Source organism: Bombus huntii, chromosome 5 (genome assembly GCF_024542735.1).
Source record: "Bombus huntii isolate Logan2020A chromosome 5, iyBomHunt1.1, whole genome shotgun sequence".
NCBI classification, from domain to species: domain Eukaryota; kingdom Metazoa; phylum Arthropoda; class Insecta; order Hymenoptera; family Apidae; genus Bombus; species Bombus huntii.
This window is the reverse complement of record NC_066242.1, coordinates 8,133,906-8,154,365: the sequence shown is the minus strand read 5'-3', so window position 1 is coordinate 8,154,365 and position 20,460 is coordinate 8,133,906. Positions and strand designations below refer to the sequence as shown.

At 33.3% G+C, this 20,460-nt stretch overlaps 1 protein-coding gene across 2 annotated transcripts in view; it reads right to left on the bottom strand.

Moving 5' to 3' along the window:
• Positions 1–2,002: 2,002 nt before the first annotated feature.
• Positions 2,003–20,460, bottom strand: part of LOC126865691 (muscarinic acetylcholine receptor M4) — a 52,027-nt gene continuing 33,569 nt past the window's right edge. For both annotated transcript variants that reach the window (XM_050618501.1, XM_050618502.1), the window contains 3 exons: positions 5,857–6,056; positions 5,158–5,352; positions 2,003–4,650 (listed from right to left, as the gene is read on the bottom strand). In XM_050618501.1, the coding sequence (XP_050474458.1) occupies positions 2,396–4,650; positions 5,158–5,352; positions 5,857–6,056 (2,650 nt within the window). In that variant the 3' untranslated portion in view covers positions 2,003–2,395. The remainder of the gene's footprint in view (positions 4,651–5,157; positions 5,353–5,856; positions 6,057–20,460) is intronic.

Here is a 20,460-nt window from a genome sequence, read left to right as displayed (position 1 = left end):
ATTTTGATAATTGCATGTTCTTCCTATTTTTCTTATTATTTATCAGAATGTGATATATGTAGTTAGAAAATCGCGTGTTTTCATTTCGCGTTTACACGAAATCGAGTTCGTACCATTTCTAACAAAGGTTACAATAATTACATTAGCCGCCGTACAATCATTTAAAATATAAAGTGACTCACGTTTGTATTCTTGTTTCGATCACGTTTAACGTTCATGAAACACGAAAATTATACTTTTACGAGCAAATTGTAGTTTACGTAAATTACCGTGCAAGATAATTGCATGCTTACACTTTCGTAAAAAAGGTACAAACGCTTGAAAATGATTAAATCATGGGAAATATAAATATTGCCTGTTTTTCATTTGCTTAATACAATATTGCATAAAAGCTATTATAAAAGTAAGTTTCACAACGTACATTTTACGAAGAACAGCGAAAAATATCAATCTGACGTTCTTTTTTACGTTGTTAACGTTTGAATTTTCTTTTCCTCTTTTATATAAGGAAATAATTCCATCCGGTGATAACCGTGATAACTTTATGTAAGATTTATGTCGTACTGTGTAGACGTTATTTAAAAATATATTCCTCTTAAAGCATGATATCTGGAAAGGAATTTGGATTTAATGTTTTTGTCTTTATTTAATTAGTGATTGTATCAGAAAGCTCGATTAACAGTATCAAAGTTGTACATCGTTAATGGATTAGTCTCGCGAGACCAATTTCACCTGTTTCTCAAGTTTCATTAATATACCTTTTTTTTTAAATAGAAAGCATACTCAGTCAAAACAGTAACGAAACGTTTTATAAAATTCCGAATTTTTTTCTAAAATTTACACAAGTAGAGCATCTCAATGACGAAAAAAATAAATAATTAACATTTGAGGATAGAAGACGATTAATAAAATGTAAAATGTATGCACCTATTATGAATAAGTGAAATATTCCTCGTAACGTTTATATAAGTATATGCTGTGATGGTTACGTTGATTTATACAAACTGCGTCGCTTATTACGATTAGTGTTTTACGAATGAATAAATGACATTGACATAATCATTTTTAGATTTATTTGTGAAATGTACATTACCGCTCAAAAGTCTCCGCTTTGTTCATTTTGATGAAATGTAATTTAATTAAAAAAATTAAGGTGTAATGATCTTATCTTTTCTTATAGAAATATTATTAAAGTAATTTTTTCAAAGTTTCAAGCGATTTTAACGATTAAATCTTCGGTGATCATTCTGTTACTTGAAAAGTGTAACATCCTTCTACCATTCGAAATCTTCAACTAAAATACCTACAAAGAAGTACAACAAAATATCTAATTTCTAAAGAAAAGCAAAATTCCCTTTTGCATAATAGGGAATCCTCTTCGATCTATAAAATCTAAAATGAAGGTAATGTCAATGTCATCGATGAGTTTCTGAAAACTTCATCCGATGAAGTCAATGCGTTTTACGTAATACTTTAAAAGGAAACGTTATCGATTAGAAATCCGTGGACGCTCGTTCGCGAGGACAGCACCAAATGTAACTGAATTCGGAGAAAGAAGGCCCGCGTAACAGTAGGCCACCCTAAGGCAGTGTGTACATAGATAATAAAATCCTTGATTGTTTGGTACTTCTTCGAAACGAGCTATTTCCATCTGGTTCGTTGCTCGTAAAAAATATTTCTCTATCGTTGAAGATATGAAACCATAATATTCGCACGAGAGGCTCGTGCAACAATAACACCACATACAATTGGCCGCAAAAATGAATAATTAAAGCTTTTCGTCTTTGACTCGAGAACATTCATCGTGATGCAGTGATATTTTTCTTTTTTTAAATCGATGTCTTTCTATAATCTTACTTCTTGTCCTTTTATCGAACGATTCGATCGTTCGTTAAACTAGGAGATTTACATATCTTTATTTCCTTTTTGAAGAATACTTAATCGGTGATTTATAATCTATATATATATATATATATATATATATATATATATATATATATATATATATATATATATTGAAGCACTTATCGTAGCGATTATTATTGTAATACGCACAGTTACCTAAAGCTATCTAAATACGTTATTTTTCTACATGTTGCTTACGCATGTTTCTGCACAAGAATTTAACAAATATTCATACATATACATTATGTACATCCTTGACTGCGATCTAAAACTACACCAACGCATCCTCTATCACTATATACATGAAGCACACGATACACGACTCGTCTGTATTTAAACTGTTTACTACGTTATTCTCCAATTTAACCATAATCATGGCGTGTAAATATAATTCGGTATTTAATCATGGAAGGCCTTCTTCTTCGTAATATTCACCTCCAAGCTACATCTTCTATCTCCTCCTCGTCTCCTTCCATCTTTATCCTTTCTTTTACGTCATGTGCAGGTCACCCTTCAATATTCTCGTGAAAGTCTTCTTAAACTGCTGGTTAGCCAAGGCGTAACAAAATGGGTTAATAGGACTGTTAGTGTAACACAGGAAGTATGAGAACATGAATAGATGTTCGTTCGTGCACGGTTTGTTCGAACAGAAACCCTCCACTAGCGCCAAAATGTGGTACGGTGTCCAACAGGCGACAAACGCGCCCAGAATAAAAGATATCGTCCTAAACGCTTTTCTGGCTCTATTCTCTGTTCGAGACTTCTGTCGTCCTAATAAAGGATCCCTTCTTTGCGTCTTGGTCTTCAAACGTTTGCCAATTGTCTTCACGAAATCTTTCCTGGACCCACCTTCCTCGTTGCTTCTACAATCTTTTTTCTTCGATTGTTTCTTTGGATCCTGTTCGTTTCCTGTTGTGCCAGAGATCGTTGGAACCATGCTACCGCTAGAGGATGAATTCTGAGGAGGATTGACCTTCGTATCCGGATCCGAAAACTGATTCATCGCGCTGTTAAAATTTTCCACTGTAGGTGTGCTGACAATGGTCGTCACAGGCTGTTGCTTCGTGTCCTTCGCCTTTACTGTAACCTCTGTATGCACTTTGCTAACGGTTGGTGAGGTCTGAGAAGCAGCGTTTGATTTCTGAGTGATGAATACACGAGGAGGATGCGTCTGACTGGATGCATTAGACATCACCGGTTGAGGCTGACTTTGTTTATTCTGACCCGATTGTTGGTTGTTGACTTGTTGCGCCGTAGCTCTGATTAGAGCAGCTTGTAACAAACTCGTATTCGGCGCTGCAGACACGTTTCCTAAAATTGGAGATGACGGTGCACTCGATAGAGGATTCGCTAAGCTGTACGACAAAGAAGACGATGGACTTTCGTAAGAAGGACTTGGTAAAATTACCGAACTCTCGTCCATGTATCTCAAGTCTCCGCCATCCAAGCCAGTCAAAATGTCGTAAGTACCAGTGCCATGAGAAGACACAACGAGTGACTTAGGTCTGTCAGATAACGAAGTAGAAGGACTGTCAGAGACTTGTGGACTACTTTGAAATTGCGTAGGCGGTGGTATAATATTTTGTTGGCTGCTGCTAATAGACCGAGTAGGATGAGTGGGTGGTGATGTCTCAGCGGAGGTCAAGGGTTGCTGTTGATTGGGACCATCACCATTCCAGTGAGACTGTTCAGGTGTCAACGTCTGACTACTCGATTTCTCAGGATCTAGCACGTTGTCTGTATCTAAGAGACTCAATTCTTGGATCTTTGGCAATGTCTGAGCTTTCTGTGTCGTTGTACCTATGTCGCACGTCGAGTTCACCGAGAGAAACTTTTTCGACTGCATGTTCATGTCAATCTTCGCGGGTACGATTCCATTTAAGTGGCCATTAGTCGAGAAAACTGGAAGAGCGCCAGATTGAGCAACCAGTCCAGCTAGAGAGGATCGTTTTCTGATGCTACTGAGCTGTTGAGCCGGGCCCATAGTGCTCTCTTCGTCGGAATCAAACGCTGGACTACTAGATCTTTCTGATTTTTCTGTCTCTGTGGGGACGGTGCTTCCATACACTTGCTTTTCAGTCGAATCGGTTGCACCAGTTCCAGAAGTCTTTGAGGAAGATTTCTGTCCTGAACCATCTCCACCTGTTCCTTCTTCAACCGATGCACTCAATTTTGGCTTATCCTGGCTCAAAAGAGTGCTCTGTGTCTTCGATATTCCTATTCCTGCTGCACGACCTGCCATGCCAGACATTGCACCGGCACTTAGAGCAACCATGGATTGCATCTTTCGCTGTTTTGCCTCGCTCTTCTTCTGCATGTCATAAGCTGTCTTGTATATACCACCGTAAAGAATAAATAGAACCACGAGTGTCGTCCAATAATAGCCAATGATAAGAGCAGTGTTAAAAACAGGATCTTTGAGAAATTGAACAGTGCACTGGCCAGGATCTAAGTCTCTATAGCCGATAAAATGTTCCCAACCGAAAATACTGATAAAGAAGAGCAAGGCTGGGATAATCCAAGTAATGGTGACCATCCAGATTACGCGGTTTTTCGTGCGCCAGCTGCGATATCGTGCCGCTATTTTCACTGAACAAAATCGATCAATCGTAATCAGTAATACTGTGTACTGGGATACCAGGCATACCGTGTAATCTACGGACAGCCATAAATCGCAAAGCAAGGGCCCAAGATTCCAATATCCCATCAGAACGTAGACCGTGTAGAATGGCATGGAGACGGTGCCTGTTTAACAATTGTGTCACGATTAGATCAATTCAACATAGAAGGTATCACACTGCATGTAAATTATTCTAACAAAATTCTATGATTGCAAGCTTGGTATGTACTGAAATCCTAAGGCGAAATACAAATATTTTAAAGTGTTATTTCTAAAATAGCAAGGAGGAAATAGAGGAAAATGGAAAAAAATAACCCACTACGTAATTTCACTGAAGTATAACGTGTAATGAAATATAATAAAATACAAGTTGTAATTGTATTGTAATGCATAATATTTCTATATACTAATAATTTTAATTTAGTAATAATTTAACTATCTAATGTTTCATACACAATTTTCCTTTACTCTACATATATAAGTCCAGAATATTTGTGTCAATATGACCAACGCTTCTAATAAATAAAGTGTAATTATATTTTGTTATCTTTTCAAGGCAATATCATTTACAAAAATAAGAATAATTTACCCATAGTTGTACGATAAAAAAATATAAAAACAGGAAAACTTACCAATAAGCATATCAGTAGCTGCTAATGAGGCAATGAAGTAGTTGCTCGGTTGTCTGATGGTCCTATCTACGATAAATGCCAGAAGGACGAGAATGTTACCGCCGACAGTTAACAGTATGCATAATGCGAGGGAGAAAGCAATCAGTATCGTCTGCCAAAGTTCGAAGGGCGGTAGAACAGGCGCAAAAGGTTCCGCTGTTTAATATATAGAATGTCTTTTCAGTAAAAAAGCGCTTCTCATTTCTGTCCAATTATAAATAAAAAGAAGTATTAATATTGGGTCCCTGCATGCTGTTATGTTTTAATCTTGTCACTATTTTATTCATTAAGTTGGAACCATCATTAATTAATTTTTTACCAAAGTTGATTTTGAAATAACATGTATATATATAAAGTGTAAGCACCAAACATAGTACAGAATATTATTGTTTTCGAGTTAAAAAATTTCATGACTTATAAGTAACCTATTTAAGTAATTTGCTAATAGTAGTTAGTGTGTAATATGTTATAACGAATAGTAGATATATAATACACTCTAATATACTATAATATATTAATTAAATAATTAGATATATATATCATTAGAATTGTTTGTTAAAATTATTCATGACGACGTTTTAATGATAAAAAGCAATTTCGAGTAAATGTGGCTCACTAAGTATAAGTAATGGCATCGAGAAAAATTTAATTGTGTGTTACCAGTTGATAAGGTTGTTGCATTTCCTGTTATCGTTCCGTTGGTAATATTTGACGGAAACCAGTCTGACAGAAGTTCTACATATTCCCCGCTGCTCCAGCGCGGATCATCCGGGTCAGGCCAGCTTCCATTTAGCTGCGAGCATTCCGTCAAAATCTGATTGTACATGCGACAAAGACGTTCCCGTTGCCTCTCCCGTTTCCTAAAAATTGTATTACAAATATTAGAGTATTCGTACTTAGACAAAATACTGAAGAAAAACACGTTAAGGATATTTTCATCAGAAATTTTTATTTTTAAAAACGCAAAGTTAAACTAATTGCTATTTTCTATTTCAGAAATTACATTTATTGTTATTTGATTTTAAACTTATTCACTGTTGCACAACAAAGTCATATTTTAGCTTGAAGAATTTAATTTTGGGGTAGATCAGAGTAAGTTGAGGCAGAAATTATTTAGACATTGGATGCGCATAGTTATTTTAGAACTTGCTGAAAATTTTAGTATGATAGACTGTATATGTTGGAACATACGCATTAGTGGAAGTTATTTAATTGCTTCAATTTCCTCTTGTTGATTCTTGGAGTCTTCTGGAGACGTTATATGAAACTTTATACTCTGAATTAGTTTGACTTCATATCGCGTCGTTTGAAGATAAGCTGACTTCGTTTCCTTAATTCTTTACATAGATAGTATATACTTTACTTATCTCTATAGTTTTTGTTAATCAGAATATAACAATGATGACATCATACAAAGACAATTATTATATAAAATGCGCTATATACTAAGATTTCATCATTTATACTGTACTGAACCTATTCAAATTCTGATACACAATTACTTCTATTAATAATCGGACAATCTTTAAAATGGAATAACCTTTTTAAAATTGAATCAAACGTCTTCAAATTTTTTTATTGTCTTTATCTTTTTTTTTTTTTTTTTGAGAAGTTAGAAAAATTAGTTTGCTAGATGACGCGTAAAAAAAATTTAGGAAAAATTGAAATTGGTCGAAATCGCGAAGAAAAAAGTAAAAGTAAAAATTTTCTACAAGCTTTTTTTATCTAGGTCTATAATGACAATTTAAACAACACATTTTGAGAATTTACGCCAGTTACATATATATGTACTGCTATGAGCGACAAACGGTGATAAATGGTGAAAATCGTGAAAATAGATGTAAAGACCTTTTTACGATCTTCATCCTTCGACGCCTGTCGCTTCTGCATCAATCGATTTTGATGAAATTTTCAGCATATACACAACTGATATAAACCTTTAAAATATGTTATTTGAATTTCCATTGCAAGCATAGATATAAAACAGACTCCCTTTGCCTGATTTATCAATCACACAGTAAAAACGTTAAAAAATATAATTAATATTAGAACTATCGACAGCAGTATGGAACTTGTACCAAAGAAATCAAACTGAAAAGTATAGAAAAGAAATACACGGCGCAAGAGACAGGACAAACTTTCATCCCCATATTTGACAAAAAGATCATTCAAACTTAAAAATGTATAGTCGCGAGTTTATGAAATTTCTACGAGAAATAGTTAAGATTATTTGATCAATTTTGATCGATCTGGTAAATTCTAGCGTTGACAGCCGTCGTTAATAACATATACAATATCGATCATCTCAAAGTTTACTTCCTTATCTCGAAGAAAATTATTATTCCAAAACTATTATTCTGTGTTCATTTTCAAACAGAATATTAACAATATCTGTTCTAGATATAAGTTGGTGATTCAGTAATGTATTGGCAAAATCGTAGTGTGTCACGATTTGCTACAAAAGGCATTAGGAGGTATCATCGAATCATAAGGGCGTTACTTCTTTAGTAATGTTCGTTAGCATCGAAGAAAATGTGACAGCGATATTTCCTGATTTTAGCTAGTGACATGCACATGCCTCTTGCTCTCTATGAAACATTGCTGCAGTGGCAACACGAGAAGCAAGTCAAAGGCTGAATACACCGGGCACACAATGAGCTTGAAATAAGCATGAATGGAACCACATCCATTCCTCTCTCGCAGGTCCCTGTCGCCGCTAGGCAAGAAACGATGGGCTGCGCCTTAAAGAGGGTGACTCGTTTTTAAATAATTTATCCAGTCGATCGTAACTGTTCCGGGTTAAACATACCTCTGTCTCTTGCATTTTCTAGCTTCACGTTTATGAAAGATCTGATTAACGTCGTTCATTCATGAGTTTAGCTTACAAAATATTCACTGCTTTTTCATACAGTTTTATATAGGTTTTTTTAATAAAATTAAAACCATCCAAAATTAAAATTAAAATGTGGGTTAAGTGATATACTTGTAATTTAGAATCCACTGTAAATGGCTTATATACACACTGCCTGCAGTAAATATCAATTATTTTGCATTTACTGGGAGACTAGAAAATTCCTATTTTGCTTAGTACTTCATATTATAAAATAAGACTTAATACTATAAGAAGTTTGTAATAAGGCAATTAGAATATAAGTGCAGTTAAAAGCGTTTATACTGAATATCACAGTTGATGTATTAATTTTTATAGCTGGTAGTGTATTTGTAATACCATAATTATTTCTATTATTGTTACTAACATTGATGTAGTTAAAAAAAGATGTTTTATAAGTTTGTAAATATTCAGCTAATTGCTATTTTTATATTTCGTATTATCGTTTTGCATCCTGTAGTTCCTGGGATGTACTGCACACTTTTCGATAAAAAAAACCTTCTATCATATACAACTTTTTATTTTAATTACGTTCTTTAAGAAGAAGTGCAGCAATGTATAGGAGGAGAAACTTCTATGAAAGAAATACTAAAATACCAAAATATTTTAACTTCATGTGATTGCAAATATGAGTATAATGCGGTATTTAAATTTCATGAAAATGGTAATGAGGTATATGAGCTATAAACTCGCACTTCATAGAAGCGGGTAATTTTTTGTAAAACTGAAAAGGATGCGTTGCTTAAAAAACAGGTATGAAGAAATTTTACGTGAAATTTTCTTATTCCTACATCTATTAAATTTTAATAAATTCTACATCAATTTTATGAATACTAAACTTTTGTTCTACTATAATTAGAATTCTTTTTAAACAGATAAAATATAATTCTATATGGAAGTTCCTTTTAAGAATGCATATTCAGTGAAACGGTCTAGTGACTATAATATTTTTAAAATAAGAAAACCATAGATTAAGAGTAATATACTCAAGCAAACACGTTTCAAAGAATTCTTTTTACTGCTCTAATTTTTGCCAGAAACGATCCTGATAATAGTCCTTGATTATCGTTCTTCCCCTGAATAGTTAAAATAGTTTTTTTGAAATTTCAGACAATTAAATAGTTTATTTTATCTGAAAAATGGCTTATTATATTTTGCGAGTCAACAATCCCAATTCGTACCAGATCTTTTCAACGGTCTACTTCGTTACATTCAGTATAATAACTAATTTAATGATTAATTAAATTTTTGGAATTGTAAAATTATTGATAGAAGCAAGGCTTCAAATTTTACGCTTCCTTCCAGCCAGAAGTTAATCGAAGGGTTTACACGAATACAATTAACTCGAGCGTCTTCGGTTTCGAATCAGATTTGCAAATCAATAAGATCGTTCTAAGATTATTAGAACAAGTTTCTGCGAACGCAGACAATGAAGCCACGCGAATAAAAGATGAGAGAGATGAGATCCATTGTTTCAATGTTCTCGAGGGTAAATACTTGTCCTCGTTATAGCAGGCTTTCTCTTCAAGTTGCACCACCGTGAAATGATTCGTAAATACTTGTCCTCGTTATGGCGGCATTTCTTTTTTATGGCTCTGGCAAGTGAAATGATTCGTAAAGAGGAGCCAACTACCTGTAATTAACTATAACTTCGAGCGAACATCATACCGACAAAGAACAAATCTTCGTATCAGTACAGTACATGTATCAGGGCCTAAACATGTTAGATCAATACCCAATACCCGTGCCACATTAATTGTTATTTCACCACAAACATGTCTCAAAATTCATATTATAAACATAACTCGTAAGATTAAATACTAATATTAATATTTTAATACTAGATATTCAAAGATATCCCCATGAGGGAAGAATATTTAGAGACAAGAGATCAAATGGGAAAGTGTATTAGTAAAAAAGAGTAACAGAACAGTCTGATTCAGGATATTGAACGCTTTTTCTGCTAAAAAATTTTGCTGTGATTAATACTCCCCCAAAATATAAGTTATCCAATTTATCTAATAATATTACACTACCTTTTTATATATTTTATATTTCGATAGTTAAAATACAACAATTTGGTAAAATTCCAGAATAAAATTGTAGGTATACACATAAGCAGAATCTGATAACAGAAATTTATTCATCAATCTAATACTTCCTATTTGTCGTTAACTTAAAATATAAGCTTTCTAGTGAATATATGTTTCTTTTTTTTTTTTTTTTTTTAATGATACAATGAAAGTTAATCAAGAAAATTAGTTCACGATTTAAAATAACGAAGATTAAAGATACTGTAACTGTAAAGACAAGAGAGAGTATTTAAACGAGTTCGAAGAGGGAGCACGGGAGTATTGGTAAGAGCCGAATGTCGAAGAGGGTGGCTCGGGGTAAGAGGGCGCTTGCAGGATACTTTAGAAGAGGAAAGGGTGCTCGATGGGTTGCCGCAACTCGTGCATCGAAACAAGGGTAAAGTATCCGTTTTGTCTAATGAGTTGTAATGCCCGCTCATCAAGGTCATTCAACCGTGAGTCGAACAGCCAGAGACACCCTTGTCAGGGAGCACTCGCAACTTTTCAATCCACTTTATTTCGATATTCTTCGTAACGCTTGGTAACTATTCGAAAAATCATCCAACAATCACAATAGAAAAATTTCGCGATACAATGCTCATTACCTAGTAGTTAGCTAGTTCATTGGTAGTAAACAATCATCAAATTAATTGCTTAAAAGGAAACTATCCGTTAAACTCTTGTTGCATTAGATAATTGTTTTCTTATTCTTTATTAATTACAGGCGATTCGTAATTAAGATGTCGTGAAATTGCACAGGTGACCTAGATTGTAGGTCTGAGAAAAAATTTTCAAGTACACTTAGTTAAAGTCTGCAGTAGTCTTGGTTTCCGAAAGCGTCTGTAACGAAAACGCAAATGTGCTCCATAAAGGTAGGTAAAGATAAATAGGTTTCCCAAGAGCTTCGTTGTGGGTAAGAGATTTTAGAAAAACTTCATGTGGGATATTAGAATAGTAAAAAGCCACTATTATTTGTGATAATAATTATATTTTTCTTATAAATTCTATCGTCCATCATTTAAAAAAATTTTTTTGAGTGATATATTATGTCTTACTATTTCTGCTTCTATTGTAAATAATACCACAACTGTTTAGTAAATTTGATTTAGGATGACTGTATTATACAGTATCCCCATATATTAAGAATGTAGTAAGTGACTCGGGGTATAATGTACTCGGTGTTATTCCCTTGGAGCAAAACAAAATTATATTTTAAAATTCCCATTCTTTCGGGACTAACAAGAAAACGCATGTGAAAATATTTACAGATACGTATATGGTGGTCCATTATCTCGCACATAACATCTAATGCCCAGCAACATTCATACAATGACTGAACACGTATAAAAGCACCATTATACTTTATCGTAGACTATACATTAAAAAGCTTGTACTCTTGCTTCTTCTACCCCTGTACGGTGTCCATTCGAGCTAAAGATGATAAATTTACTCTCGTAAAAATGACACTATTCTACTGCTTCATGTACATTCTTTTCTATTTTGTTGCAAATTCTTCCCTTTCCTTCTCATTTCATTAATTTATGATACTTCTTCTACGTGTTATTTTGTCATAATAGCTATTTTTTCGTAAGTGACTTCTAAAATAGTGGTTGAAATATTCAAATTTATATTGGCACTGAATTTTTCAATAATTTTGCACTTGATACTTGTCAATATTGAATTTCTTTTTGGCGAATAAGAATGACGAATGGTGAGTGTTTAAATGAATTTGGCGAATGTTTCCGTTTCTGAAATTATTTATTCCAGTATTTTGTGATTTGGATAAGTTAAGTATTTGTTGTATTTTATATTGTGATCTATTAACGATTCAATTTATCATTTTCTACCTCTCTTTTAATTACTTCATTACTCTTGCGCAAGAAAACGCGTGTTTCGCGAGATGTCAACTTACTTCGTACAACGAGTATACGTACTGCAGTCTTAAGGACTTTCAGAGACAGAGTCAACTGTCTTTTGGCTACATCGCACATTTAAAGGGGAGACTTGTCAAAAAGCACTTCTTCGTGGTTATTTCTATCAATTATGGAATTCTCTTAAATGTTTCCGTAATGTGCAAAACATTTGAGTTTTTTATATATTTTCATCATCTTAAACATTCATAGCAATATGTACGAATTATAAGTTGTACGAAATTTCTTCTGAAATTATTCGTTGTGTAAATACTTTTTAAACTGACTATAGGTATTTTCTTCGAGGACAGTTCAATAGTTCAACCGAATGACAGAGTATACATTTCTGCGTTGAGGGATTTACGCAAGAGTCTCTTTACCGAATGAACGATACTCAGGTGGCGGATATTCAGTTCCTCTTGAATACCTTTGGATGAAAGGAGAATTCAACGAGAGGAAGCTTGAGAGAAGCTAAATAGAGAGTAGGATGTGAGAAATGACTTTGAGCATATGAAAAATCTTTTTTTGATTAAAGAAGCGTGTGCACACTGAATGTTCTCGGTTATAAGCACGCTGATGCCTTTCGTTAAAATATTTTAATTAACTTGATTCGTTTTTGTCAAAAATGCTTTAACCTGAATCATTCCATTCGTTCGTGAATTCCACGTATTCTGTCAAATATTATTTAATTTGCAAAGGTTTAGTTTAATGATATTCACGAAATTGTGGAATGATCTATATAGTAGTTGCTTTTGGACATGAGAATGAGTTTACGAAATTAACACAATTATAACTTTTTAGAAATAATAATTTTCCATTATTCCATTTAACTAAACTTTACAGTAATAATTAAAGTATTCAATTAAATGTTAAAATAAATACTTATATCGAGATTTTTTAGCTTTTGTAAGAATGATACTTCTTATAGTAACTTAAATGTACAATATACCTATGTATATAGATACGCTATTATATTTTAACATCTCTATATACTTTATAACATCTTCTGTTTATTTTTGAACTTCGTTGCATACATTTGTTTCGAGGAACATCTCCCCACTCCTCATTGTATATTCATTTTTTGTTTATTTTATACTCTCTAAAACGAACACTTAGAAAGCTCTAATTATTCTTAAACAATAATTCTATTATCAAACTCGTTTCCTTTCACGACATAAACAAATCTCAAATTTTCACTTTCATGTCATAAAACCTTATTCTGCAAACCAGATAACTTTCATCTCAGTTATCTGCCATTCGATTCACTTATAGAAAGCAGCTTTTCATCCCTTTAAAGCGAAGCATCTCGTATGGAATGAATGCACAACCTATCGAAATTTCAAGAACTTATAACGCGATCCACCATATTTAAAAGAGAGTTCTAGTTAAATTTCATTCACTTCAAGTACCTCGCTTCTTCATACCTGTTCCTTGACCTTTTCCTCTTCGAGAACTCTGCAAAATATAATTCGCATACATTTCCATTTAATTGAATTAAAAAGAAAAAAAGAAAAAAAAGGAGAAGAGAAAAATGCCTGAAGGTGAATGAAGTTCATCGAAAGTTTTATTTATGTAAACAGGCGGCCCAAATACATGGACAGTAATCGACGCTGCTTTGCCGGTATGTTAGATTCACCCTTGTATATATGTGTGCCAAGAGGACGGTGAAGGGTAGCTGCTACGTAAGCCCTGTTAAGCAGAGGATCATCGCCGTGGAATGGCATGATCATACGGATAGACAGAGAGGAAAGGATGAGCGAGCAAGGCGAACCAATACGAAGATGGGGTGAGCGGGAAAGAGTTGAAACGAACGAGGAGGAAAAAAAATTGCGGGAAAGGGAGGGCAGCCAGAGGAATTTCAAACGTCGAGAGCAACTGCAACAAGTACCGAAGCAGACAGGCATCGTTCCAACATTATGTGAATGCTACTCGCAGTTTCGATTCGTCCCGCAATGAACCAAAACAACCGTTGCCATCGGCATTGTATCGAGTCGCAATGGATGACACGCCTTACAGCTATCAAAATGATGCGACATTGTCAGAATTTGCTGATTCCCCCCTGAGAGCTCGTGGAACACTTTCGCATGGTTTGACCGCTGTTCTTTATGTCACGATCCTTTATCGTAATCTTCTATTCGCTAAAAATTTGGATATTTTCTCTTCAATTCTTTTGATAAAGTATAACTTGTTATAAAATGAGTTATTTCAGGAATGGATCGACATTATTGGAATTTGTTGGTTCCATTCTGAGAATACGTAAAACACTTTCGCACGGTTTGACAGGTTTTAATATCCCTCCAGTCACGATCACACGTTATTCAACTAAATAAACTTTAAAAATTGAACATACATTCCTAATTTGTTTCTAATTACCATAATATGGGAATTATATGGCTCATGATACATCATGTGTACATATGAGAAACATATGGATATTAGTCAATGTGGTCTATTCTTCTGTCTCGACCAACAAACCATGAACGAGAACAAAGGCGTGTAGGAGGATCTCTTGTGCATACCACTGAGTTAAAATCTATACATAGTATATAAAGCATCTCGAAAAGGAACTGATTAGAAATTGATAATACCGTGATTACTTGTGATTTTAATTCTGAAATAGTTGGTGACTAATTAAGCTCTTCGTTCATTGTTTTGATTTGATTCGAGAATGATTCTCACATTACTCGATCTTAATTGTAAAATGAATCGTGATGATCGACGCTTAATTAATTGAAAATCGAATGACAATGAATAATTTCGTATTAAACGCATCTAATTTAAGAGGAGGAAGTAATAATCCGGAAAACTAATGGTAGAAGAAACAATGGGATATATGTGAAAAAGTCAGAAATTAATTGAGATTATATTTTTATGATTTAACACATTTTGTTTTTAATATACTCGTATCACGTTGAAGAAATTAACCCTCTAAAAATTATAATCACTATTAGGATACTAAAATATTTTCCATCGTTTTAATTAGATTACTTCTTCATTTCTACATAACTGTTTAAAGATGATTTGAAAATGATTTTGCAATATCTATATTCTTCAGTATCTTCAATGTTAATTGTTGCTACTCACCAGTGGTACTGAAAAACTAGAACAAACTAGGATTACTAGAAGAGATGACGGCCTACACGAGTATTATTTGCATGAAACCGAGCTTAAACTGTAGGAGTTGATGAATACGAACGAATCCCAGAATGTTAGCAGATGGCTCGCCATTGATATAAAAAATGTTTTAAAATTTTTATATCCTCCGTATATTAGGAGGCAATAAAGGATACGAACAGTACGATAATTGTAGCTTAAACGTTCCGAATTGTTAATCAGAAATATTACATACGTTCGACGTTTTTAAAATTTCTACTTCTATAGACACAGTTAAATATAAAATTGATTTTATATTGTTACAATATAACTAATAATTGTTAGGATTTTTTAACCTTTTACTTAGCCAACAAAAGACTAAAATATGAAGAATTCTCAAAAAACTTCTTTTTCAATAAAAGATCGAGGTTACTTGCATTTTCACATCTACAGGAATGAAATGATGTAAGCTAAAAATTTATGAGATTTATAGGATTCGAGACGTTCTCAATGTCGAAGGTTCAATTTACGGTCTCCTCAAGTGGTTATGGAAAATCGATTGTTGTCGGAAAATCGAGGTGTGCATCGTGCTGTTAAGTCATAAAAAATCTAGTAATATCTCGCACAAGATATAAGATAACGCTCGATAAAAATTGATCCTCTCTTAACTATATTTTTTCTATTTAGGCAAAGATACAATTCGCTAAATCTTAAATTCAAATCTGCAAAAAGTATCACACTTATGTTCCATTAAAGTGTGAATTATTTATTATTTTTTAACTTAAAAGGACTTAAAACTTTTTCGTATATGTATATTTATTAACAAGTAAGAATTTACTTATCTATTGAATAATCAGCTCCATTATATTATGACACATAATATTATGATTCAATATATCTGGGTAGTGTGACAGAACAGTGTACCTGTTCAGCGAGATGGCAGTGATTTACCAAAGGACTTGGGAAAACCATGACGAATTGTTACATCACACCATCCCCATTTCACAATACTTCCTCACGACCCCCTCAAGGGAAACCTTATTTTTATTTTCTTCTTTCGCAACTGGATGCAGTCTTTGAAAAGGTGCTTCTTCCCTGTCTCGCCATGCACGAAATACATAACCCATAGCTGCAGGGGTGATATCAGCTCCGCTGTTTCTTCTTCGGTGGTACACAGCTTCCCGTGACATCGTTTCCTTAAATTCCGCGATACACCCCTTCAGAGAAATAGGCCGTTATCGCAAAAAAGTCTTTCCGGGAAGTTCGGATCGGTAGGCGTAGAAACTTATGTCGTGCATGAATCAAATCACGTTTTCTCATTTTAGTCAATGGATAGATATTTGCGTTAAGGAATTTTACTATCGACGATATTATATTATCGAATGCAATATTGGTATGTGCGTCTCCTTTTTGGTTTCATTCTTTTATCCTTTTCAGGAAATTCATACTCGATACCTTCCTTTCACTTTATAAATAATTTATCTTTCTATGAAGATATATTTTTTAATTGGTTTTTATCTTTACATCAATTATACTGATGTTATAGATGTATTATAATTATTGTACTGATAATATGAAGGGAGGAGTACGCTACAGGAAATTAGATTTTGTTATAGAATATCGAATTATTCTCTTATGAGAGGAAATATTTTTAACATTTCATTTAAAGTTTCTTTGATGTTGAATCTACGCGACTGTGTATGATTAATAAGATAAATATAATACATTTTTCATTTCATTCTGCTTTTCCATCAAATATTTTAGAACATAATGGTACTAGATTGCAACAGTAACAAGGATATTTTGTTTCTTTACATTGCTCGTTCTTCTTATTTATTACAGAACGTTTTGTTAAGTGGTAGGCATTTGTACAGGAAAGCGGCACGATCTTAAACAGGTTGATCGTTTTTCGCCTGATTTCTCTCCTTAATAGTAAATATTTCCTCCGGGGTAAAATATCTGTTCTATGAATCAGACGACGATTTTTCTATTTAAACAATACTTTCATTTTTACTTAAACGAATATTACAATAAAATGAAATATCGTAATGTCAATAGGATGTATAAAATATTACATACATAATTTCCTAATTGTATGTATAAACCTATAGCTATGTAAATTTTGATCAATATAATGTACCTTTGTAACTATCTACATCTCTCTACATCAACGTCTACATGGATATCTATTATGATGTAAAATAGTATTAGGCCTCTGTATACGTATGTATATTGTCCCGTAATCGATTTTAGTACACTTCATTAAACAAGGACTACATATAGTACTGAGAATTAATATTAGGACACTCCAAAGCGTCAAATAAACAACTTCGAATTAGGAGATATCTCATGCAACCCCTGATGGATAAAATCAGTACACAAAACATTTCGTTCATGGATAAGTTTAATCGAAGCTCAATTTTTTTTTATATTTTATAGTCATAAATATGTTGTTTCAATCCTACCGTCTTCTTCTAATTTTGGTAATTTATTGGCGCTATTACAGTGATACTGATAATGTGGAAAATCATTCTTCGTATTGTTTTTATAAATAAAAAATAAAGTAAGGAAACTACGATATAAACCAATTTATCTTTATTTATCTTTATCTCTTCAAAACGAAATCCTACATTTTAAAAAGTATCAATACACCATGGAATTGAGCTAGATTTACTGGTTGATTACATCATAAAAATCCTCAGGGCGAGAAGTATTAGATCTTTTACCTTTAAAAGATCTATACTGTGACTTAAGAGGATTAAAATGTCATAATCAAAGGATTTAGATCTCTTCTCCAGTCTTTGAGTTTGATTTAGAAATCTGATCATTTAACGGGTATGTACACATTTCCGGAGATTCTTAGCTCGGGGATTTATATCGAATTATTTACTGACAAAATATGCTCTTAGAGACTGTTGCTGTTTGTATTTGAAAACTCTACCATTTTCATCATCAGTTGAATTTTACCGGCTTGGTCGTAGCTTGCCAACGGCAAAAATAAAAGAAAATGAGAGCGAGTGAGGATGAGTAGAAACTACAATATGTAGGGGAATATGTTCTACATATACATATATACCATGTATATTCGTGCCTTGAATTGGTAATTTCTTATTTCAACATCATGTAATTCGCAGAAATATTGCTAAAATTGAAGTAAAACGTAGAAAAATTTCACTTTCCATTAATGTTTAATGTTACACAGAAAAAAAATTATATAGAATATTACACATTGAAATAAAATACAAATAGACATAGCACGAAAATATCTTCAGAAATACACGTATTGTTATATGTATGTACATTTATTTCGGAATAATATAAAAAAATTTAATAATATTTTACAATTACGAACAATTACGATCTTTTCTATATTACTTTTCGCCAGTTTATCTCAAAAATAATTAAATAGCGAAAATAATCCTTTTCAAGTGTTTGTAGAATACTTTAAATTTAATATCCATTAGCAAGAAATGTGTATATTAAGAATGAATAGTGAGTCAAGTTTTTAGCAATTTACGAAGCTACATCTTCCGTTTAATTTCCTTTCGACTTTGCCCTTGTTTTGTGTTGATTTTAGTTCCATTCTCTGTGCAAATGAAATTCGGCGTGCAGAAGTCTAGAGATGAAAGTCGAAGTTGGCAGAAATTTTGCCGAGATTGGACGTAGCTGCGGTTAGAAGGATTGGCGCTAAGGCTGCGTTTATCACTTGTCAAGAATTCGGCAACTTCTTTCCAGGTTCCTCTGGGTTTAGTAAGAAACTTTCTACTGTTGCCACTAAGCAACAAACAGTTTCGTTATATTACAAATTTTAAAGTATCACCGCGATCCCGGCTACAAACCTTGATATGAAACAGTAATTTATAATATAAATTTGCATTTCTCATGTTTTTAATTATTGCATCTACTTCTCATGTTTTGTCCCGTTGTAATGAAAAACACAAGCTGGAAATAAATTTAATTAAAACCTTGACTCTTCAAATTCGTATAAATTATACGAAACATCGCAGTAACTTGCTTTTGTATATTTTCATTATTTTAACCGTACATCTAATAACAATCAATTCCTTCGTATCCACATCCAATAATTTTAATAAATACACTTCGTTCAAATTTGCTAATTTTAAATTCGTTCGTCAATTTTAAAGTATCCAAACTATTGCTTCGGTAATGTACAAGAGAATTCCATTGTGTTAATTATAAAAAAACCGCCAATTAGTTTTATTCATTACACGATCGCTATCAGTGATTTGTTCACCAACGTAGAAGCTGTAAATTTCATTCAAAATAAGCTTCCATCGTTTGCTCTAGCCATTCTGAATTCACGAAAGAATCGATCAAAACGTCGATACACCGTAACTAATGCAAAACCATAGTACCATGGAGAATTTCTAGAAGACGTGTTGTCAAAAACAGAGGTGTTGACGATCTATATTGTAGGCCGATTTTCTTCTATACCGATTCAAGGGCTTGTTGGAAGCTTAATATAGGTAGAGATCAAATCGGATTTACACTTGGACGGAGGGCAGGCGTGTTCCATAAATATCAGTGTTACGATGGCATGCTGATGGAAGTGATGTAGCAAACTCCACGGAGGGGAAGCTTGATCGCTCGGGGGAATTGAACGAACGCGTTTAATAACTATGCTGGCATACGATCGCCCACGGCGTGACACTGAAATCATCCAACAACCGAGACGAGACCCTCGGCGGAAAGTCGGGAGGAAATACCCGCCAATGTTATCATCAGTAGCCAACCTATGTCGAGTTATCCGTGTCACATGATCACTGTTCAATGATGTTTCAAGATAGAGGTATCTCTTCTATCTTCTCTAGCGTACGATTAATTTCTTCATCATGTATAGAACTCTCCTTTCCTTTTACAAGAAATACAAACTGTGGCGTAGTTCAATTCAATGAATTGAATGTAGAATATGTATATATACATATATGTATATATCTGTGTATATTATACATATATTATATGTATAAATGTGTATATTATATTGTAAAATGGATTTCTGCGATCGAGAGAACTAAAATTTTTAGCACTTCTTTGTTTTTAAAGATTATTAAATGTGTATGAAGAAGAATGTGTATTTTATTAGATTTTTTTTTGATTGAGAGCTTGGAAGATTTTTCGTGAGTTGTTAACGATGAGTAAATAGATAATTGTTCATTATATTATTTTATGAATTATTTTTTATTTCCTAATAAATTTCAATATATCATAAATTTTATGGAGTTCGAGTTTGTATTTGTTGTGGAATGAAACTATATATCTTACACAAATTAGAATTTGG